Source organism: Procambarus clarkii, chromosome 40 (assembly GCF_040958095.1).
Source record: "Procambarus clarkii isolate CNS0578487 chromosome 40, FALCON_Pclarkii_2.0, whole genome shotgun sequence".
NCBI lineage: Eukaryota > Metazoa > Arthropoda > Malacostraca > Decapoda > Cambaridae > Procambarus > Procambarus clarkii.
The window spans coordinates 35,630,150-35,652,633 of record NC_091189.1 but is presented as its reverse complement, the minus strand read 5'-3'; the positions used below and the strand labels follow the sequence as shown (position 1 = coordinate 35,652,633).

Sequence of the window (22,484 nt, the reverse complement as noted above, 5' to 3'; positions counted from 1 at the left end):
CTTGAGTTGAACTTGAGCAGCCATTTGTTGGACCATTCATTCAACCTTTCCAGGTCATCTTGTAGCCTCCTATTATCATCCTCTGTTTCAATCCTCCTCATAATTTTTGCGTCATCAGCAAACATTGAGAGAAACGAGTCTATACCCTCTGGGAGATCATTTACATATACCAGAAACAGTATAGGTCCAAGGACTGATCCCTGCGGGACTCTACTTGTGATGTCTCGCCAATCTGAGACCTCACCCCTCACAGTGACTCGTTGTCTTCTGTTGCTTAGGTACTCCCTTATCCAATGGAGTACCTTCCCTTTCACTCCAGCCTGCATGTCCAGTTTTTTCACTAGCCTCTTGTGTGGTACTGTATCAAAGGCTTTCTGGCAATCCAAAAATATGCAGTCTGCCCATCCCTCTCTTTTTTGCCTGATTTTTTTTGCTGGGTCGTAGAATTCAATTAACCCTGTGAGGCAGGACTTGCCATTCCTGAACCCATGTTGATGCTGTGTTACAAAGTTCCTTCGCTCCAGATGTTCCACTAGCTTTCTTAGCACAATCGTCTCCTTCAGCTTGCATGGTATGCAGGTCAGAGACATTGGCCTGTAGTACAGTGCCTCCTGTCTATCCCCTTATATATCGGTACTACATTAGCTGCTTTCCAAATTTCTGGCGGTTCCCCTGTTGCCAGTGATTTCTTATACACTATGGAGAGTGGTAAGCACAGTGCTTCTGCTTTTTCATTTAGTATCCAAGGGGAGATTCCATCTGGGCCTATAGCCTTTGTCATATCCAACTCTAGTAACAACTTCCTTACTTCCTCACTGGTAATCTCAAACTCTTCCAGTAGTTCCTGGTTAACTATTCCCTCTCTTATCTCTGTAATTTCTCCTTGCTCTAAGGTGAAGTCATCCTGGAATTTCTTATTCAGTTCCTCACACACTTCCTTGTCGTTTGTAGTGAATCCTTCTGCCCCTATCCTTAATCTCATTACCTGTTCCTTTACTGTTGTTTTTCTCCTGATGTGGCTGTGCAGCAATTTACGCTGAGTCTTTGCCTTGCTTGCGATGTCATTTTCGTATTGTCTTTCTGCCTCTCTTCTCATCCTGACATATTCATTCCTGGCATTCTGGTATCTTTCTCTGCTCTCCAGTGTCCTATTATTCCTATAGTTTCTTCATGCCCTTTTACTTTGCTGCTTAGCTAGCCTACATCTCTGATTAGACCATGGGTTTATCATCTTCATTTCGTTGTCTTCCTTTTGGACTTGAACATACTTGTTTGCTTCTTCCTCGTGTTTCTGCGTGACGTAGTCCATCATGTCTTGGGCTGTCTTTCCCGTAAGCTCTGTTTCCCATGTTATATCTGTTAGGAATCTTCTTATCTCCTCTTAGATACCCTTACGGAATGCCAGCCTTTTGTTTTCATTAACCCTTCTCGAGTTCAATAATCCTTCTTCAACAAGATACTCAAACACCAGTACACTGTGGTCGCTCATTCCTACTGGGGCCTCAAAACTGATTTCCCTTGTGTCGGAGTCGTTCAGAGTGAAGACTAGGTCGAGTCTCGGTGGTTCATTGTTTCCCCTCATCCTAGTGGGTTCCCTGACATGTTGGCTAAGAAAGTTTCTTGTCGCCACCGCTAATAGTTTGGCTCTCCATGTATCCTCTCCTCCATGCGGTTCCTTATTCTCCCATTCTATCCTTCCGTGATTGAAGTCCCCCATGATGAGCAGATGTGATCTATTTCTAAAGGCAGCAGAGACTGCCTTCTCAATTATAGTGTTAACTGCCATGTTGTTGTTTTCATAATCTTGCCTGGGTCTTCTGTCATTTGGTAGAGAGTTGTGTATCACTGCTACTATTACTTTTGGTCCTCCCATTGTCATGGTGCCTGTTACGTAGTCTCTGACTCCTTTGCAGCCCAGGATGACCATCTCCTTGAAACTCCATTCCCTTTTCATTAGTAGGGCCACTCGACCTCCTCCCCTTCCCTCCCTCCCTCTCTTTCCTTATTACAGTGTGGTCCTGGGGAAACACTACATTCGTTATGATTCCCGGGAGTTTTGTTTTTGTGAGTCCGATTACATCTGGGTTCACTTCTTGTGCTCTTTTCCTTAGTTCACTTGCCTTGCTTGTGATCCCATCTATGTTCGAGTACATCACCTTGAAACTGACTCTTCTGTCCCTTCTCAGATCCTACTGCTTCCCCTGAAGCAGGGAAACAGGGAGGGACTGGGATGGGGGGCCTATGAAGGGGGGATGGGGGATCTGGGGTGTGCGGGGGCAGGTTGGATCCAGTATGGGGAGGGAGGTGTATGGGGGAGGGCTTGAGGGGGTTGGGGAGAAAAGAGGGCTTGGGGGGGAATGGGGGAGGCCTGGGGGGGGTGAGAGGGGGAAGCTTGGGGGAGTGGGTGAGAGGGGGAGGCTTTGGGGAGTGTGGGAGAAGGGAGGCTTGGGGGGGGGGGGAGGAGGGAAGGTTTAGAGGGATGGGAAGGAATGGGGGGCTCGGGGGGCATAACAGGGAGGAGGTCTTGGGGGTGAGGTTGGGGAAAAGGGAGTGCTGAATGGGTTGAGGAAGAAGGGAGGGCTTAGGAGAGTGGAGAAGGGAGGGCTCATGCAGGTGGGGGTTATCGGAGAGTTTGGGGGGGGGGGAATGGAGGGCTTGGGGGTGGGGGAAAAGGGAGGGCATGGGGAATTAGGGAGGGCTTGGGGGGTGGGGGAGATGAGAGATCCTTAGGAGAGGGGATCGGGGGGGGGGGGAGAGCACCCAAGGTGTGCACCTTGGGCACCAGGGGTTGGGGCAGGTAGGGCATCTATTGGGTGGAGGTTGGGGGAGGCGCTTCTCTCACTGCTCTGTTGAGCTGCTTGTGGAGTGTTCCCTGCTCCCCTCTGGGATTGTAGAGCTCAGGGTTGTGGCTCCCTGATTCCTCTCTCTCTCCCTGCGCTCCCTTCTTATGGCTGCTGCCCTCTTTCTCTCGTCTCTTGTCATATTCTTCTGAAGGAATACTTTTTTTAACTTTTCTATATTTGCTAGTCTGCTCTTCCTTGCTAACAAGTTTGTGTACTCACCTAATTCACCTAATTTTGCTTGCGGGAGTTGAGCTCTGGCTCTTTGGTCCCGCCTCTCAACCGGCAATCAACAGGTGTACAGGTTCCTGAGCCTATTGGGCTCTATCATATCTACACTTGAAACTGTGTGTGTGTGTGTGTGTGTGTGTGTGTGTGTGTGTGTGTAATTACCTAAGTGTAATTACCTAAGTGTAGTTACAGGATGAGAGCTACGCTCGTGGTGTCCCGTCTTACCAGCACTCTTTGTCATATAACGCTCTGAAACTACTGACGGTCTTGGCCTCCACCACCTTCTCACCTAACGTGTGTTTGAGTGTACTCACCTAATTGTGTTTGCAGGGGTTGAGCTTTGGCTCTTTGGTCCTGCCTCTCAACTGTCAATCAACTGGTGTTCAGATTCCTGAGCCTACTAGGCTATCATATCTACATCTAAAACTGTGTATGGAGTCAGCCTCCACCACATCACTGCCTAGTGTATTCCATTTACTAACTACTCTGACACTGAAAAAGTACTTTCTAATGTCTCTGATGTATGGAAGGGTAGATGACAGTGAGGGCGTGGTATGCGAGACGAAGTGATAAATGTGAGGAGGGAGATATATATACGAGGTGATGATATATGTGAGGAGCGATATATATGAGGGGCGATGGGTTGATGCATATATAGGGCTGATGTATGTGGGGGGTGATCTCTATTAGGGGTGAAGTATATGATGAATGTGAGGCGAGTGATGTCTGTGAAGCGAGTGATGTCTGTGAAGCGAGTGATGTCTGTGAAGCGAGTGATGTCTGAGGTAGTGAGGCGAGTGAGGTCTGCGAGGCGAGTGATGTCTGCGAGGCGAGTGATGTCTGTGAGGTCTGTGAGGCGAGTGAGGTCTGCGAGGCGAGTGATGTCTGCGAGGCGAGTGATGTCTGCGAGGCGAGTGATGTCTGTGAGGTCTGTGAGGCGAGTGAGGTCTGCGAGGCGAGTGAGGTCTGCGAGGCGAGTGATGTCTGCGAGGCGAGTGATGTCTGTGAGGTCTGTGAGGCGAGTGAGGTCTGCGAGGCGAGTGATGTCTGCGAGGCGAGTGATGTCTGTGAGGTCTGTGAGGCGAGTGAGGTCTGCGAGGCGAGTGATGTCTGCAAGGCGAGTGAAGTCTGTGAGGCGAGTGATGTGAGTTATGTATATGAGTGGGTGATATGTGAAGGTCTAATATATTTAAGGGGATGGTGTATGTGACTGATATGTATGAGGGTGGACGTGAACATCAAGGGAAACCTAGATAGTTTTCTTCAGGAAGTGCCGGACCAACCGGGCTGTGGTGGGCCTGCGGGACGCTGCAAGCAACAGCCTGTTGGACCAAACTCTCACAAGTCAATCCTGGCCTCGGGCCGGAATTGGGGAGAAGAAGAACTCCCAGAATCCCAACAAGCAGGGGTGAGACATGTGAGGGTGTGAGGCATGTGAGGGTGTGAGGGAGGGAGGGAGGGAGGGTGACGTGTGTAATGGGATGATGTGTAACAGACAGTGAGGTGGACAGAAGCAGCAGTTGAGTGCAGATGGGCCTGTGTGACGGGGTGGAGATGAGAGGACTATGAGGGGGACAGCATGAAATAACAGAGGTACTCACCTAGTTGTACTCGCCATGTTGTGTATACAGAATCGAGCTGTAGCTCCCTGGCCCTACAGTTAATATAATGACTTGCAATCCTCCCGTTTCTGGCCGTATTTACTCTTGAAACTCCTTAATAAATAAGCTTATTTAACGTGTTCCTCAAGAGAGAGAGAGAGGTTCGGTGTTATATATAGGCTCCCAGATCCTGTTCTCTCACTGTTCTTGTAGCTGCTTCCGTCTAAGGCCCTACTGTTCCTGGGGGTCTCCCCATCCCCCTCACTCTCATTACCTTGCATTTGTCAGGGTTAAAGGCAAGCAACCATGCACGTCTAGATCTCCCTGTTGCCTCAAACAGTCATCGTCGTTTCCTAAGCTCTTCATTATTTTTACATTGCCCTCAAACCAGGTTACAGATTGTTATGTTTTCTCTGTCAATATATTGACAGGAATCAAGAATTGATCGTTTCTTAATACAGATCTCTAAGGCACGCTTGTCACCAATCCGACTTTCATGCGCTCAATATTACCTTCTGTTTCCTATCAGGGAGTTATCCTTTCACCCATCGCGGCACTTTTCCAGTTATGCGACCCTAGTTATCATGTTTGGGGCCAGTCACGAGGTGATAACTTGGTCCAAAACCCTGTTGCTTGCAGCGATACTTCTTGTCGCAACATGTCAAATGAGAGATGGGTTATGTTGAGAACATGTCAAGTGGGTTATGCTGAGAACTTGTCAAATGAGAGATGGGTTACGTTTAGAAGTTGACAAATGGGTTAAGGTGAGAGAGTGGTGGGATGGGATGTGTGGGGATGGTGTCAGAGCAGGAGTAGTGGTGATGAGAGCGGGAGCAGCACAGCAGGTGACAGTGAGCCAGGGTGGCTCTGGGGTATCAGGGTGACGACACACTCTTTAAGAGACTCTTGTCAGGTGTGAGGGAGTTTAGCGCTTCCGGATTGGGGAGATGGAGATGTTTGCATTAAGAGGAGATGGCGGGAGAGGGAGACTAAAAGGTCGTGCCTCAGAGGTTGAGGGGGATGGAACCGCTGTGTTCTCTCCTCTCCCTAGTTGATACTTCTCCTGGTCCTTCTCTGAAATTCATTTGGTTATTTCATCTCTTTCTGAGAGTAGCTCCAGATATACATTTTAATGTTTAGCAAAACTGCTTTGACTCTCTCTGAAGCGGAAAACGTGCATCATTTGCATCCCGGAATTTGACTTAAAATGGTCGAACTTATTTTCACTGTTAGTCCTCTAATTTCTACCTATTACATAGTGACCAATGGTATCCTCCTGTGACTGTACAGCTCCTCTGATATTATGTATATACACAACAGCCTCCCACTCAGTCCACATCACTTCTTACCATTGTCTTGAGTCCAAACACTTAACGGATCACAAGGTGATCACTTCTCTCCAGTCCTTATGTTGCTGTTGATGGTCTATATAGCTGTGGGTATATTAAATTTATCTTACACTGTAGTCCTTGAGTTAAGGCGAGTGTCAGGGGTTACCAAAGACAAAAGTTCGATCCCACCGTCCTGCTCCAAAGTTTTTCCTCTTAAGTGAATCCATTTTTCTGTTCTGATGTTTTTGACCTCATGACCAAACAGCTTCCCGCACAAAGGACTTTATTTTACTTGTTTATTTATTTTGCTTCTTTACCTGAGCTTCAATTTCATTACGTTGCAAGTTTTGCGCCGCATATTGTTCGTGGACTTTCCCTCCACGGTAGAGCGACGGTCTCGCGTCGTGCAGGTCGGCGTTCAATCCCCGACCGCCCAAGTGGTTGGGCACCATTCCCTCCCCCCAATCCGGGTCTCACTCTAAATCCTTATCCTGACCCTTTCCCAGTGCTATATAGTCGTAATGGCCTGGCGCTAGTGTCTCCCACGGTTCACAACCCCCTGTGTCATCTCCCACGCCTCCCCACTGTGTCATCTCCCACGGCTCACCACTCCCTGTGTCATCTCCCACGGCTCACCACTCCCTGTGTCATCTCCCACGGCTCACCACTCCCTGTGTCATCTCCCACGGCTCACCACCCCCTGTGTCATCTCCCACTGCTCACCACTCCCTGTGTCATCTTCCACGGCTCACCACTCCCTGTGTCATCTTCCACGGCTCACCACTCCCTGTGTCATCTCCCACGGTTCACCACTCCCTGTGTCATCTCCCACGGCTCACCACTCCCTGTGTCATCTCCCACGGTTCTCTTCTTTTGGAATCTAAACCTTCTCTTCATTGACATTTTCAGTATTTTATTTAATAGTTGTAAACTGACTTGCCGTTCTCTTTCCAGAGGTCCAACTAAATGTTGCAAACAAATACATAAATACTTGAAAACTGCGACTTTTCACAGTACGGTGCATTTAGTACGTTTCATTGTATTCACCTGACTGATAACTCACTCACCTGACCGATAACTCACTCACCTGACCGATAACTCACGGAGATCTTCGATTCCAGAGTCGCAGACGTAAAATTCACATCACTTTCTTTTATATCCTTAACCTTGTTGACAACTGAGTGAGCCAGGATATGGGTCAGCTTGGATGGCTTACTCATGTCTCGTGATGGCTTACTCATCACTCATGATGAGGTGGTTCCGAGGATGAGTGTCCTGGCGCCCATGGCCAGGATGCATCCATTGTTTACGCAGCTGCTTACGGAGCCTGTTCATCTTTGCGTCAATCATTGCTACTATATATTTATTAAACCGTCTCTGAGCTAAGCCCTTCGAGGGTGTTTATAACAATAACAACCTCGGGTTGTGAAGTGTCCAAGCTCGCAAACTGTTCATCATAATTCAGGAATGATAAGCTTGCAATCATAATTCAAAAATGATGTAAAGGTTTTGCAAGTGATTGCATAAATGCAGGATAAATCCTAGCCCAGATCAGGTCTCTAGGTTGAGGGTCTGATCAATCAGGTTGTTATCGCTGCTGCTCTCAATGTGACCTATAATGAAAATAATGAAATCAGATAACGAGTTGTTGCTTGACGTTGCCGATTTAAAAAAAAAATTAATTTTGCCCCGAGGGGCGAGTTTATTGGGCAGCGCCGATCTTATGGATCGATGATCAACGTGTTCACTGGCTCGAGTGCCTGCAATCTTGCTCTCCAGCATAGTCGTTGAAAGGTTCTGTCGCTGTTGGCACTTGGCACTGGTCTTTATCGTTAATGTCGACCACTTTAACGGCTATAATTAGTGTCTCCTCCACACTACAGAGTGTCCACTTGGTTCCCCGCCATGACGCTCATGACTGAATTCGAAATTTACCAAGTTTGTTTTTCCACCTCCTCCCCTACCTTCCCTCTCTTCCCTTATTACTGTGTAATCCTGGGGAAACACGACATTCGTTATGATTCCAGAGAGTTTTGTTTCAGCGAGTCCGATTACATCTGGGTTCACTTCTTGTGCTCTTTCCCTTAGTTCACTTGTCTTGCTTGTGATCCCATCTATGTTCGAGTACATTACCCTGAAACTGACTTCTCTGCTTCTCCTCTGGGGGGGACCTGTGGGATCTGGGGTGAGTGGGAGCTGGGAGGATCTGGTACGGGGAGACTGGTGGAGGAGGGAGGGCTTGGGGGGGTGGGGGAGACTGGTGGAGGAGGGAGGGCTTGGAGGGGTGGGGGAGACTGGTGGAGGAGGGAGGGCTTAGAGGGGCGGGGGAGAACGGAGGGCTTGGGGGTGGGAGAGACGGGAGGGCATGGGGAGATGGGTGAGTGGGAGGAGGGGGAGGGTGTGTGTGTGTGTGTGTGTGTGGAGAGAGTGCATGAGAGAGTCTGGTGGCGGCTGCGGCGCACTAAACCAAGACTATATGACGGCCGCAGGTGGTGATCACAGGGGTGTGGTGGGTGGTGTCCCCCCCAAGAGCCATCCACTACTACCTGGTAAGAGAGGACAACTTCCTGGTGTGCGCTGCCTCCATCAACGCCTCCTACATGATAGCCTTCGCCTACCCCATAGGTAAGTCCCCTCCACGCTCCACCAACACCCACTTGCGAATATTAAGACCATAGCAGTACAAAGTAAGACCATACCCTCAGATTGCCTACTTGCTCATACGTGGGAGCACCTACCCATGTATATAATAGCGCCTCCCACGTTTTATTGTTACTTGGTAATTTGTTCCATACGTCAACCACCCCTGTTACCAAACCAATATTTAAGAAGACAATCATGCCTGGAATTAATATCATTCTTGGCACACCACCAATTCCTAGCAATTGTATGAATCGTATCCATACTGTTGTATCGAAATATATGCAAATGTATGTGCTTTTATTAGTAGGCATAGGTACTAATTTGTTCCAACCCTTCCCAATACGAGATATTTCGGGCCCCTCCTGTGTATGCTTATGTACATTTCGTACAGCTTAAGTGATGCTGAAGGTGGGCCTCGCGGCTGTGGTTTTGAAGGAGTCGAACACGAATTCAAAAATCAAATGTCGAGCATGAATTCAAAATAGGGAGCCGTATGTGGAATATCTGGGGCTTTATTCAATTATTTAATTACTTATTTAATTTAATAACGAAGGACCACCCACTTTTGAGAAAAGAGGGAAACTAATAAAAAGTAATCATTAGAAACATAAGGAAAACCAGTGTCTATTGATAAGTATTAGAAAGAATAATCACTTAAATAAATAATGGACTGTATGATTAATTCACTAAAGTCAGAGCCTCAAACACCTACATTGGGGGGGGGGGGGGGGGGTATTGCTAGAACTTCATATACGTCTAGGAACTAGTGTGGTTCGTCACCAGTTCATTGTTGAGTAAATAATATGACCTAAAATATTATAGAATCAATAGGTGAATTCAAATAGTGAATATTAATGATTATTAAAATTAAAGAGCAATCATCTAAGTAAACACATCAATTTCCAGTAATCATACGGTAAAAATATTCGATATGATAATCTTGTAAATTTGTACATTAAAATGGAATAATTAAATGTGTACAAAAAGTTTTAGCTTTAAGACGATTTCTATGACATCGTTCGTGCTTCGTCCTCGTGATCTCAGGATCTCCACATAGAAGCCATTAGCGGTGAATAACACGAATACGATTAACGACTCGTTGACTCCTCACATACGAGCTGTAATTTAAAGGATATTACGTAGCATTGAACTAGGCTACTTAGATCTCAATATTTGTGAAAACAGAAAATAAATATTAATGCGGTACTAACGTTGGATTTGGTGTCGTCCCACTATATAACGACAGACTACCCACGAAATATACAATCTCTAATGATGCATCAAGAAAGAAAATATACTTAGCATGAGCGCAGTAATTGCTGAAGTCTGCCGATATCTCGTCTATCAATCCCAGACTTCCACGGTGTTGTACACGTGATTGAGGGTTTTGGCTTGATTATCGACGCGTTATTGATTGACCGAGCACTATGGAGCACGTGGAAGAATAATTATTCGTTATTAGTTGGGTATCGGTGTAATTCTTGCTGATAACTCCCCAACGCCACGTGTCTCAGACTCTGACGCCAAGACCTTCCGTTCTCTAAGCACCCTGGCTGCACGCTCTGGCTCCACAAGCGTCACAATGGTGTCTCCTCCTCCTCAACCCGCGTCCCGGATTCACCACCGAAATTATTTATCACGAATAATACTATTTCGCGCAATCGTGGTTGAAATACTTTAATAAAGACTGGGTTGTGATTCTAGGGATTTAAATATTATTGCTTTCTCGTCTTATGGTGTTAAACGAGAAATGGAGAAGATTTTAGTTTTCTCCATGGCATTCACGCGTGACAGAAAAACTATTACTTGATAACAATTGTAACTAAAAACTCTCGATTTAGAATTATTTGGGAGTTATGTTATCCGTAAATAATTATCACACGGAATACTGATGATTTTAGAGAACCACATTCAATTCTCTAACACATTGGTAATAAATGTGTTTAACTAGACATTATCTGACGCAATGTTGGTGCTTTATTTCGTAAGAATTCTAGCATTAATACGTAGATACAATGGTTAGTTTATGTTAACACTATTGTTAGTAAATTTAGTGACTACTGTAGTTAGTACATAATAATAATGATTTATTATAATACAATAGTAGTGTATTAATGTTGGAAATTTCCAACACCGAACATGAACTCAAAATCTGGAAAATAGTTCACCTTTACTACGTTTTGAGTGAAACCCTCCACTAGAAATAGCTATTTTAAAGAGTTTGAATAATTAAAAATATTTCCTCGTTTATGATACAGCTTTTATGTGAATATAAACACACTTGACCCGGTAGAACTTTCAGAGTGCAGGCAAGACCTGATCAAACAGACTGTTGTTAATAGCAGTAGGAGAGGAACAGTTTGTCTCAAGCCTGCAATGATCCTGTTGAAGATTTGTTAACACAGAGAAAAGTGTCTCTGAAAATGTGTAGTCTTAAGATATGCATTAATTAAGCAAGTTATTGCGGAGATGTAGAGAGAGAGTAGCATCGGTAAGGAGGCACGCCAGGTAGTGAAGGAATGGGTTTATTCGGAATAGGAGCGGTAAGATAATAGGAGCGGTAAGTTAATAGGAGCGGTAAGTTAATAGGAGCGGTAAGATAATAGGAGCGGTAAGATAATAGGAGCGGTAAGATAATAGGAGCGGTAAGATAATAGGAGCGGTAAGATAATAGGAGCGGTAAGATAATAGGAGCGGTAAGATAATTGGAGCGGTAAAGATAATAGGAAGCTCATGCCTATTTCAGCCTCGTATCAAACTTGCTCCAGTCTATTTTGGCTTCGTTCAGAATAACAGCTCTAAAATAGTCACAGAAGTTAATGTAGGAGCGGGCGCCTTGAGAATAGTAGCCGTATGGTAATAGGAACGTCATGCTAGTGGAGGAACGAGTAGCAGCAGCAGCAGGAACGTGAGCAAGTGCTGTTCCTTCCCCAGGGCTGATCGTGGTGTGCACCGTCTACGCCGTTCTCACCCGCAAGATCCCCGAGGCATTCAACGAGAGTAAACACATCGGCTTCACCATGTACACAACGTGTATCATCTGGCTGGCCTTCGTCCCCATATACTTCTCGACTGCCAACAATGTGGAGGTGGGTCTTGGTGGTGTTTGTGGCGAGTTACTATCTCTCTCCAACCCTCTCTCTCACTCTTTCCTTCTTCGGCTGTCTCTCTCTCTCTCTCGCTCTCTCTCCTCCCCTCTCTCTCATTCTCCTAGCCACTCTTCAACTCTCTTCAACTCCGTCACTGTCACCCTACTGACCACCCTGGCTCTATCACACCGCCTCACACCTCATAATATATATACCGTTCCGCCGGCTCTCACTCCCTGTCTGCCTCCCTCTCTTCCAGCTTGCCTGCCTGCCTCCCTGCCAGCTTGCCTGCCTGCCTGCCAGCTTGCCTGCCAGCTTGCCTGCCAGCTTGCCTGCCTACCTCCCTGCCAGCTTGCTTGCCTGCTTGCCTGCCTGCCTGTACTCCCTCCCTGCTTCCCTCTCACTCCCCAACAACCTGTCTAACCACTTGGGCTGGACGGTAGAGGGACGCTTTATGCAGATCAGCGTTCAATTCCCGACCGTCCAAGTGGTTGGGCGGGGGACTGATCCGAAATCCTTATATCTAACCCCTTCCAAATGCTATATATAGTTGCAATGGCTTGGTGCTTTCCCCCTGATAATTGCCTTGCCTTACCTCCCTATCAGCCTCCCTCCCTCTGACACCTTACCTGATTCCCTCCCTCCGACAAACACCTCAAATAATTTTTACAATATACCATAAAGCCAGAATGATCATGTAGATCATATATTTACACACACATTGGACACGGAAGAATAACACTTGTCACTCGTGATCCATGGCTTGAATGTTGCCAGTAGTTTACACTCGTGCTGGTCACCCCACTTACCAAATGGGAATCAGATGAGCAAGGAATGTTAGGTGGTAGATGTGTTGGCCTGAAAGAGAGCGCCAGTTAAGGAGAAACAGGCGGTGGCTGACCGCCTGACGATCCAGTACACGTCACCTGGTGTTCTCAGATGGCTCATACACAGGGACATCTTGGGAACGTCGAAGCTTGCACATGTCACTAAAGATGCTCCCAGCTCTTGGCTATTGTTATATCTGCAGGGAGGAAAGGGAATTATAAGGAGAAAGCGCCAAGCCATGATGACTATATGGCACTTGGAAGGGATCACCATAAGGATGGGACGGGGAGGAAGGAATGGTTCCCAACCACTTGGACGGTCGGGGATTGAACGACGATCTGCATGAAGTGAAACCGTCGGTCCACCGTCCAGCCCAAGTGGTTTCTTTGCATGAGTGAAGGGTCAAGCTCAGGAAGGGGTCGAGTCTGCATGGAGATTAGCTGCAGTGCACAGTTCTTAACTTTTTCCAGAAGTTGAAAATATGATGAGGGAGGGAGAGGAGACATGAAGGTAGTCGAGTAGGTAAGGGCATGGGTAGGACGGGAGAGAGGCAAGAAGGGAGAGGGGCAAGGCAGGCAGGAAGGGCGGGAGACAGCAAGGGAGAGAAAGAGGAAGGTAGAGAAGGAGGGAGGGGACGGAGGAAGGGAGGTGATGATAACGCTATCAGAGAGTGATGAATACTAACGGTTTCAAAAATTACTGTGACTCGAATTTTTTCCAACTCTTGCTGTGTTTAGTAAGTCTCACGCGCTCCCCTAATGATGTTAATATTCTTAGCGACCTAGCAAGAAACTTCAGTACCGGCCGCTCTCTCTCTCTCCCCATCTCTTCATCTTCACTCTCTCTCCCCCTCTCTTCATCTTCTCTCTCTCTCTCTCTCACTCACTCACCTGTCATTTGTCCACAGCTAAGAATCACCACCACCTCGGTCACCATCTCACTCTCAGCCACGGTGGCGCTCGTCTGCCTCTTCACGCCCAAGCTCTACATCATCCTCATACGACCGGAGAGAAACGTCCGCCAGTCTATGATGAGCAGCTCCAGGTACTCCACCATTAAACGCAACATGTCAGAGTCCTCGCAACGGGTCGACTCTGCCACTCAGAGTGAAGGTTAGTTCCTTTATGGTGTTACTTGTATTACTTAGTGATACTTAATGTTAAGTGGAGATACTCGCTGCATGCCGTTTGATTTCACTTAGGGCCGTCTGGTATCGCCGGGGCCTCTTTATAAATACATAATGTTACTAGATGCTACTTGCTTCTTCCCTCACGTAAGTGCTACTGGATGCCGCCAGTTAGGATTACTTTGATTTATACGTTAAGTAACTTGCGGTTACTTCACCATTACTCGCAAAAGCTAAGTATTTGTGATTGGTTGTTTTCCTTTGTGTAATTGACCACGCGCCAGGCTCTGAGTCCGGGCACTGTTGCCCCTTGTAACAGGCATCTGGAAATCACTATATTGTTGTGGGCAGCATCCTGTGGGGGCTCGTACATCACTGTACTGTTGTGGGCAGCATCCTGTGGGGCTCGTACATCACTGTACTGTTGTGAGCAGCATCCTGTGGGGCTCGTACATCACTGCACTGTTGTGGGCAGCATCCTGTGGGGCTCGTACATCACTGTACTGTTGTGGGCAGCATCCTGTGGGGCTCGTACATCACTGTACTGTTGTGAGCAGCATCCTGTGGGGCTCGTACATCACTGTACTGTTGTGGGCAGCACCCTGTGGGACTCGTACATCACTGTACTGTTGTGGGCAGCATCCTGTGGGGCTCGTACATCACTGCACTGTTGTGGGCAGCATCCTGTGGGGCTCGTACATCACTGTACTGTTGTGGGCAGCACCCTGTGGGACTCGTACATCACTGTACTGTTGTGGGCAGCATCCTGTGGGGCTCGTACATCACTGTACTGTTGTGAGCAGCACCCTGTGGGACTCGTACATCACTGTACTGTTGTGGGCAGCATCCTGTGGGGCTCGTACATCACTGTACTGTTGTGGGCAGCATCCTGTGGGGCTCGTACATCACTGTACTGTTGTGGGCAGCATCCTGTGGGGCTCGTACATCACTGCACTGTTGTGAGCAGCACCCTGTGGGGCTCGTACATCACTGTACTGTTGTGGGCAGCATCCTGTGGGGCTCGTACATCACTGTACTGTTGTGGGCAGCATCCTGTGGGGCTCGTACATCACTGTACTGTTGTGGGCAGCATCCTGTGGGGCTCGTACATCACTGTACTGTTGTGGGCAGCATCCTGTGGGGCTCGTACATCACTGTACTGTTGTGGGCAGCATCCTGTGGGGCTCGTACATCAGAGCTTGGACCAGCATCTGTTCCCTATTGTTTCTTATCACTCCCTGATGTTTCTTATCGCTCCCTGATGTTCCTTATCGCTCCCTGATGTTTCTTATCGCTCCCTGATGTTTCTTATCGCTCCCTGATGTTTCTTATCGCTCCCTGATGTTTTTTAACGCTCCCTGATGTTTCTTATCGCTCCTTGATGTTTCTTATCGCTCCCTGATGTTTCTTATCGCTACCCTTCAAATATCCTAATGCTTCTATCAATCTCTTAAGGCTTCTGTAAATCCCCTAATGCTTTTATAAACATGCAAATTCTTCTATATACATCCAAATGCTTCTATAAGCGTCCAAATGCTTTTATAAACATAGAAATGCTTCTACAAACATCCTAATGCTAACTTGGTACCGTTTGGTATTTTTGTATGTTGATTGGCGGTTCTTGTTGATAATGGTGTTTGGTGGTAAATAATGCACAGAATTATCACCCTAACGGGCTATATATATCAATGAGAAAACCACCTCGAGCAATGAGGCGACTCGAACCAGCGATCAAAGTGTTCCCAGCCACGCACACCTTACCCCCTGCGCCACGACATGGTATAAGTTACACAACCTCGGATTCCACTGAATTCACTCTAAGTCTGGTCGAGTCTTCTACTGAAGCTTTAAGTCTTGTGCGTATGGTTGATAATTGGCTTCACCTACATCAGAGTTCTTGAGTTATCTTGAGATGATTTCGGGGCTTAGTGTCCCCGCGACCCGCTCCACCCCCCAGGAAGCATCCCGTGACAGCTGACTAACTCCCAGGTACCTATTTACTGCTAGGTAAAAGGGGCTCTCAGGGTGAAAAACTCTGCCGATTGTTTCTCGCTGGCGCCCGGGATCGAACCCGGGACCACAGGATTACGTGTATAGTGTTCTGTCCGCTCAGCCACCGGGTCCCTACGAGTGCATAGGGGTTATGTGTAGAACGTAGACTGGCTTCTGTGGAAGCCTCCAGATTTGCTGTGGATTCAGTGGAATCCCAGGTTGTGTAACTTTTGCCATGTTATGGTACAGGGGTAAGGTGCGCGGCTGGGAGTAACCCTTATCGCTGGTTCCAGTCACCTCATTATTCCAATTGATTTTCTCATTGTAAATAATGCTACTTAGTGCCAATCTTGTTAACTAGTTCATGTACCCATAGTCTCTCCTAATACAAGTACCCCCTATAACCTGCTAGTTCATGTACCCGTAGAGTCCCAAAGTACAAGTACCCCTAGAACCTGCTAGTTTAAGTCCCCAAGAGTCTCTGTGACAAGTATCCCCTAGTCTTTCCTGGTACAAGTACCTGTAACTCCTGTATCTCAAGTCATTATACATGGTAATAATGTATGTCTCTCTCTCCTCAATACGGGTCTCCCTCACCTGACTCACTTGTGTTCCCTCCAGACTACGAGCTCAAGGAGAAGCTGAAGAGCTTGGAGTATGGAACACAACGGTCCAGGTCCTTGGCGGCGTCCACTCAAACCTGCCCGGCTTCCTGCGTCCTTCCCCATCATAGATGTCCGCTAGCCTCCAGGTTAAGCTTGCCAGCTTCCACAGGAAGTGTTAAAGCTTGCAAAGGCAGCGTTCCAGCTTTCATGGGCAGCGTTAAAACTTGTAAAGGCAGCCTTAAAGCTCCGACGGAAGGCATTCCAGCTCCCAGTGAAGGCATTCCAGCTCCCCCAGACGGCGTTAAGGGTTCCAGCGGCAGCATTCTAGTCTCCAGGGGCACTGCATCAACCACCAACGGCCCCATACAAGACGTTCCTGATGTTCAGCTTTAGGACCCGATACCAGTCTTGTAAGTACGTGCTCGTTTTTCTGGAAGAGGTCACGTCCCTCATGGGAATAGTTATGAGCTAAATAAAGTGAGAATTACAAAACAAATATTTAATTATTTAGACTTGTTTTGTATTGTTTCAATTATCTTATTTGTATTGGTTTCAATTATCTTAGGTCACCGTCAGCCCCCAGGTCACCGTCAGCCCCCAGGTCACCGTCAGCCCCCCAGGTCACCGTCAGCCCCCAGGTCACCGCCAGCCCCCAGATCACCGTCAGCCCCCAGGTCACCGTCAGCCCCCAGGTCACCGTCAGCCCCCCAGGTCACCGTCAGCCCCCAGGTCACCGTCAGCCCCCAGATCACCGTCAGCCCCCAGGTCACCGTCAGCCCCCAGGTCACCGTCAGCCCCCAGGTCACCGTCAGCCCCCCAGGTCACCGTCAGCCCCCAGGTCACCGTCAGCCCACCAGGTCACCGTCAGCCCCCCACGTCACCGTCAGCCCCCAGGTCACCGTCAGCCCCCGGGTCACCACCAGGTCATCGTCAGCCCCCGGGTCACCACCAGGTCACCGTCAGCACCCGGGTCACCGTCAGCCCCCAGGTCACCGTCAGCCCCCCGGGTCACCGTCAGCCCCCGGGTCACCGTCAGCCACCAGGTCACCGTCGCCCCCCGGGTCACCGTCAGCCACCAGGTCACCGTCGCCCCCCGGGTCACCGTCAGCCACCAGGTCACCGTCGCCCCCCGGGTCACCGTCAGCCACCAGGTCACCGTCGCCCCCCGGGTCACCGTCAGCCACCAGGTCACCGTCAGCCCCCGGGTCACCGTCAGCCCCCGGGTCACCGTCGGCCCCCCCAGGTTACCACCAGCCCCCTTGGTCACCGTCAGCCACCAGGTCACCGTCAGCCCCCGGGTCACCGTCAGCCACCAGGTCACCGTCAGCCCCCCCAGGTCACCACCAGCCCCCTTGGTCACCGTCAGCCCCCGGGTCACCACCAGGTCACCGTCATCCCCCGGGTCACCACCAGGTCACCGTCAGCCCCCAGGTCACCACCAGGTCACCGTCAGCCCCCGGGTCACCACCAAGTCACCGTCAGCCCCCGGGTCACCACCAGGTCACCGTCAGCCCCCGGGTCACCGTCAGCCCCCGGGTCACCGTCAGCCCCGGGTCACCACCAGGTCACCGTCAGCCCCCGGGTCATCACCAGGTCACCGTCAGCCCCCGGGTCACCACCAGGTCACCGTCAGCCCCCTGGTCACCACCAGGTCACCGTCAGCCGCCCTTCAGGTCACCACCAGCCCCTTTGGTCACCGTCAGCCCCCGGGTCACCACCAGGTCACCGTCAGCCCCCCGGGTCACCACCAGGTCACCGTCAGCCCCCGGGTCACCACCAGGTCACCGTCAGCCCCCGGGTCACCACCAGGTCACCGTCAGCCCCCGGGTCACCGTCAGCCCCTGGGTCACCGTCAGCCCCCGAGTCACCGCCAGCCCCCGGGTCACCACCAGGTCACCGTCAGCCCTCCCCAGGTCACCATCAGCCCCCCCCAGGTCACCGTCAGCCCCCCCCCCCCCAGGTCACCGTCAGCCCCCCCCCAGGTCACCGTCTAGTAATGTATGACAACCAGTGGAAATGACGCTAAAATCCATTTGAACAATTATTGGAAGACGGAATCACAGTTAATCATAATTTCATACATTTTTGTAATCGCTCTTTTCCACAGCAGAGAAACACAAATCAAATTAAATAATTTAAGTTTATTCATAACTGTAGTCGGAGAATTATTTTATTTAATAACTGCTCAATGTTATTTTAATTAGAGTTCTTAATATGCTTCACTGATATATAAACTATGCCATTGTGTATTTCTTGTACAATATTTGTACAGGACTTAGACAGAGCAACAAAATATATTAAACATATTAATATATTTTTGCCGACCATCATAAATTAAGGAAGAAAACCAAAACCGAGCCGGACTGGAATACTGTGCAATAAGAACTCATCTCTACAGATGATCTGATAAATGGCTACTGGAATTTAACCAAGGAATGTGCAAGGTATTGAGGATAAGAATGCGAGTGAGGTGGATTGAAACACAGAAGGAAGGGAAGGTAACTTAACATATAAAATCTAGCATCAGCAGACTGACTGCTGCAGAAAATGTCATACTGACGAAGGTTAGCTGGCTAAGGTTAGCACACACCTTCCACCATCTTGGATAAAGGAGACCGTCCGACCTAGAGGTAGAAAGGTCTATTGGTATAAACCTGATTTTAGACACATTCTTGAGTATGCTGCCACGAAATGGAACCCCTCCCTAAGGAAACAAAATTATGCTGAAAATATCCGGATATATGCAAAATAGGGCTATATATATATATATATATATATATATATATATATATATATATAAATAAAATTACATTACTGAGCAGTGGAAAAAAGCCAATGGGAACTGAACCTTAATCTTCAGGAGAAAACAAGTACTTGGGCAGATATGGTAGCGATATCCAAGATACTAACGAGAATTGACCAAGTAGAAAGATAATGATCAGAGAGAAGGAACAAAGGAAGAACGAGTGGAACGAGGGAACAAATGAAAACTGTAGACCAGTGAGTCACAGATGTCAGAACCAACTTCACAATAAGAGTCGTAAACAAAACTATTACAAGCAGAAGTTGTCCAGCGAAACTCTATGCACAAACCTGTGTGTTAATATGAGAACAAACGAAGGAAAAAAGTTATTGCATTGAATTAGTGATGATCTAGAACGGGGCTTCGGGGTACTCAGTCCTTGACGCTCGTCACGGCCAGTACTTCTAGGTGAGCACACGGGGAGAGAGAGAGAGAACAGAGAGAGAGAGAGAGAGAGAGAGAGAGAACAGAGAGAACAGAGAGAGAGAGAGAGAGAGAGAGAGAACAGAGAGAGAACAGAGAGAGAGAGAGAGAGAGAGAGAGAGAGAGAGAGAGAGAGAGAGAGAGAGAACAGAGAGAGAGAGAGAGAGAGAACAGAGAGAGAGAGAGAGAGAGAGAGAGAGAGAGAGAACAGAGAGAGAGAGAGAGAGAGAGAGAGAGAGAGAGAGAGAGAGAGAGAGAGAACAGAGAGAGAGAGAGAGAGAGAGAGAGAGAGAGAGAGAGAGAGAGAGAGAGAGAACAGAGAGAGAGAGAGAGAGAGAGAGAGAACAGAGAGAGAGAGAGAGAGAGAGAGAGAGAGAGAGAGAACAGAGAGAGAGAGAGAGAGAGAGAGAGAGAGAGAGAGAGAGAACAGAGAGAGAGAGAGAGAGAGAGAGAGAGAGAGAGAACAGAGAGAGAGAGAGAGAACAGAGAGAGAGAGAGAGAGAGAGAGAACAGAAAGAGAGAGAGAGAGAGAGAGAGAGAGAGAGAGAGAGAGAGAGAGAACAGAGAGAGAGAGAGAGAGAGAGAGAACAGAGAGAGAGAGAGAGAGAGAGAGAGAGAGAGAACAGAGAGAGAGAGAGAGAGAACAGAGAGAGAGAGAGAGAGAGAGAGAGAGAGAGAGAGAGAGAGAGAACAGAGAGAGAGAGAACAGAGAGAGAGAGAGAGAGAGAGAGAGAGAACAGAGAGAGAGAGAGAGAGAGAGAGAGAGAGAACAGAGAGAGAGAGAGAGAGAGAGAGAGAGAGAACAGAGAGAGAGAGAGAGAGAGAGAGAGAGAGAGAGAGAACAGAGAGAGAGAGAGAGAGAGAGAACAGAGAGAGAGAGAGAGAGAGAGAGAGAGAGAGAGAGAACAGAGAGAGAGAGAGAGAGAGAGAGAGAGAGAGAGAGAGAGAACAGAGAGAGAGAGAGAGAGAGAGAGAGAGAACAGAGAGAGAGAGAGAGAGAGAGAGAGAGAGAGAGAACAGAGAGAGAGAGAGAGAGAGAGAGAGAGAGAGAGAGAGAACAGAGAGAGAGAGAGAGAGAACAGAGAGAGAGAGAGAGAGAGAGAGAGAGAGAGAGAGAACAGAGAGAGAGAGAGAGAGAGAGAGAGAGAGAGAGAGAGAGAACAGAGAGAGAGAGAGAGAGAGAGAGAGAGAGAGAGAGAGAACAGAGAGAGAGAGAGAGAGAGAGAGAGAACAGAGAGAGAGAGAGAACAGAGAGAGAGAACAGAGAGAGAGAGAGAACAGAGAGAGAGAGAGAGAGAGAGAGAGAGAGAGAACAGAGAGAGAGAGAGAGAACAGAGAGAGAGAGGAGAGAGAGAGAGAGAGAGAGAGAGAGAACAGAGAGAGAGAGAGAGAACAGAGAGAGAGAGAGAGAGAGAGAGAGAGAGAACAGAGAGAGAGAGAGAGAGAGAGAGAGAACAGAGAGAGAGAGAGAGAACAGAGAGAGAGAACAGAGAGAGAGAGAGAACAGAGAGAGAGAGAGAGAGAGAGAGAGAGAGAGAACAGAGAGAGAGAGAGAGAGAGAGAGAGAGAGAGAGAGAGAGAGAGAGAGAGAGAGAGAGAGAGAGAGAGAGAGAACAGAGAGAGAGAGAGAGAGAGAGAGAGAGAACAGAGAGAGAGAGAGAGAGAGAGAGAGAACAGAAAGAGAGAGAGAGAGAGAGAGAACAGAGAGAGAGAGAGAGAGAGAGAGAGAACAGAGAGAGAGAGAGAGAGAGAGAGAGAGAGAACAGAGAGAGAGAGAGAGAGAGAGAACAGAAAGAGAGAGAGAGAGAGAGAGAACAGAGAGAGAGAGAGAGAGAGAGAGAGAACAGAGAGAGAGAGAGAGAGAGAGAGAGAGAGAGAACAGAGAGAGAGAGAGAGAGAGAGAGAGAGAGAGAGAGAGAGAGAGAGAGAGAGAGAGAGAACAGAGAGAGAGAGAGAGAGAGAGAGAGAGAGAGAGAGAGAGAGAGAGAGAGAGAGAGAGAGAGAGAGAGAGAGAGAGAGAGAGAGAGAGAGAGAGAGAGAGAGAGAGAGAGAACAGAGAGAGAGAGAGAGAGAGAGAGAGAACAGAGAGAGAGAGAGAGAGAGAGAGAGAGAACAGAGAGAGAGAGAGAGAGAGAGAGAGAGAGAGAACAGAGAGAGAGAGAGAGAGAGAGAGAGAACAGAGAGAGAGAGAGAGAGAGAGAGAGAACAGAGAGAGAGAGAGAGAGAGAGAGAGAACAGAGAGAGAGAGAGAGAGAGAGAGAACAGAGAGAGAGAGAGAGAGAGAGAGAGAGAACAGAGAGAGAGAGAGAGAGAGAGAACAGAGAGAGAGAGAGAGAGAGAGAGAGAACAGAGAGAGAGAGAGAGAGAGAGAGAGAGAACAGAGAGAGAGAGAGAGAGAGAGAACAGAGAGAGAGAGAGAGAGAGAGAGAGAGAGAGCAGAGAGAGAGAGAGAGAGAGAGAGAGAACAGAGAGAGAGAGAGAGAGAGAGAGAGAGAGAGAGAGAGAGAGAGAACAGAGAGAGAGAGAGAGAGAGAGAGAGAACAGAGAGAGAGAGAGAGAGAGAGAGAACAGAGAGAGAGAGAGAGAGAGAGAGAGAACAGAGAGAGAGAGAGAGAGAGAGAGAGAACAGAGAGAGAGAGAGAGAGAGAGAGAGAACAGAGAGAGAGAGAGAGAGAGAGAGAGAGAGAGAGAGAGAACAGAGAGAGAGAGAGAGAGAGAGAGAGAGAGAGAGAGAGAGAGAGAGAGAGAGAGAGAGAACAGAGAGAGAGAGAGAGAGAGAGAGAGAGAGAGAGAGAGAGAGAACAGAGAGAGAGAGAGAACAGAGAGAGAGAGAGAGAGAGAGAGAGAGAGAGAGAACAGAGAGAGAGAGAGAGAGAGAGAGAGAAGAGAGAGAGAATAGAGAGGATTCTGAAAGAAAGCAACGTACCCACCCCCCTATCCCTCTAGTCCCCAAGCGGCTCGACCAAACAACC

General features: G+C 48.4%; 1 protein-coding gene across 1 annotated transcript in view; it reads left to right on the top strand.

Moving 5' to 3' along the window:
• The window catches only part of LOC123757792 (metabotropic glutamate receptor 6-like), a 636,685-nt gene extending 619,702 nt beyond the window's left edge, over positions 1-16,983 (top strand). Inside the window, exons 14-18 of the mRNA XM_069338962.1 lie at positions 8,493-8,628; positions 11,581-11,735; positions 13,471-13,675; positions 16,303-16,696; positions 16,852-16,983. Coding sequence (XP_069195063.1) covers positions 8,493-8,628; positions 11,581-11,735; positions 13,471-13,675; positions 16,303-16,679 — 873 coding nt within the window. The 3' untranslated portion in view covers positions 16,680-16,696; positions 16,852-16,983. The remainder of the gene's footprint in view (positions 1-8,492; positions 8,629-11,580; positions 11,736-13,470; positions 13,676-16,302; positions 16,697-16,851) is intronic.
• Positions 16,984-22,484: the final 5,501 nt, after the last annotated feature.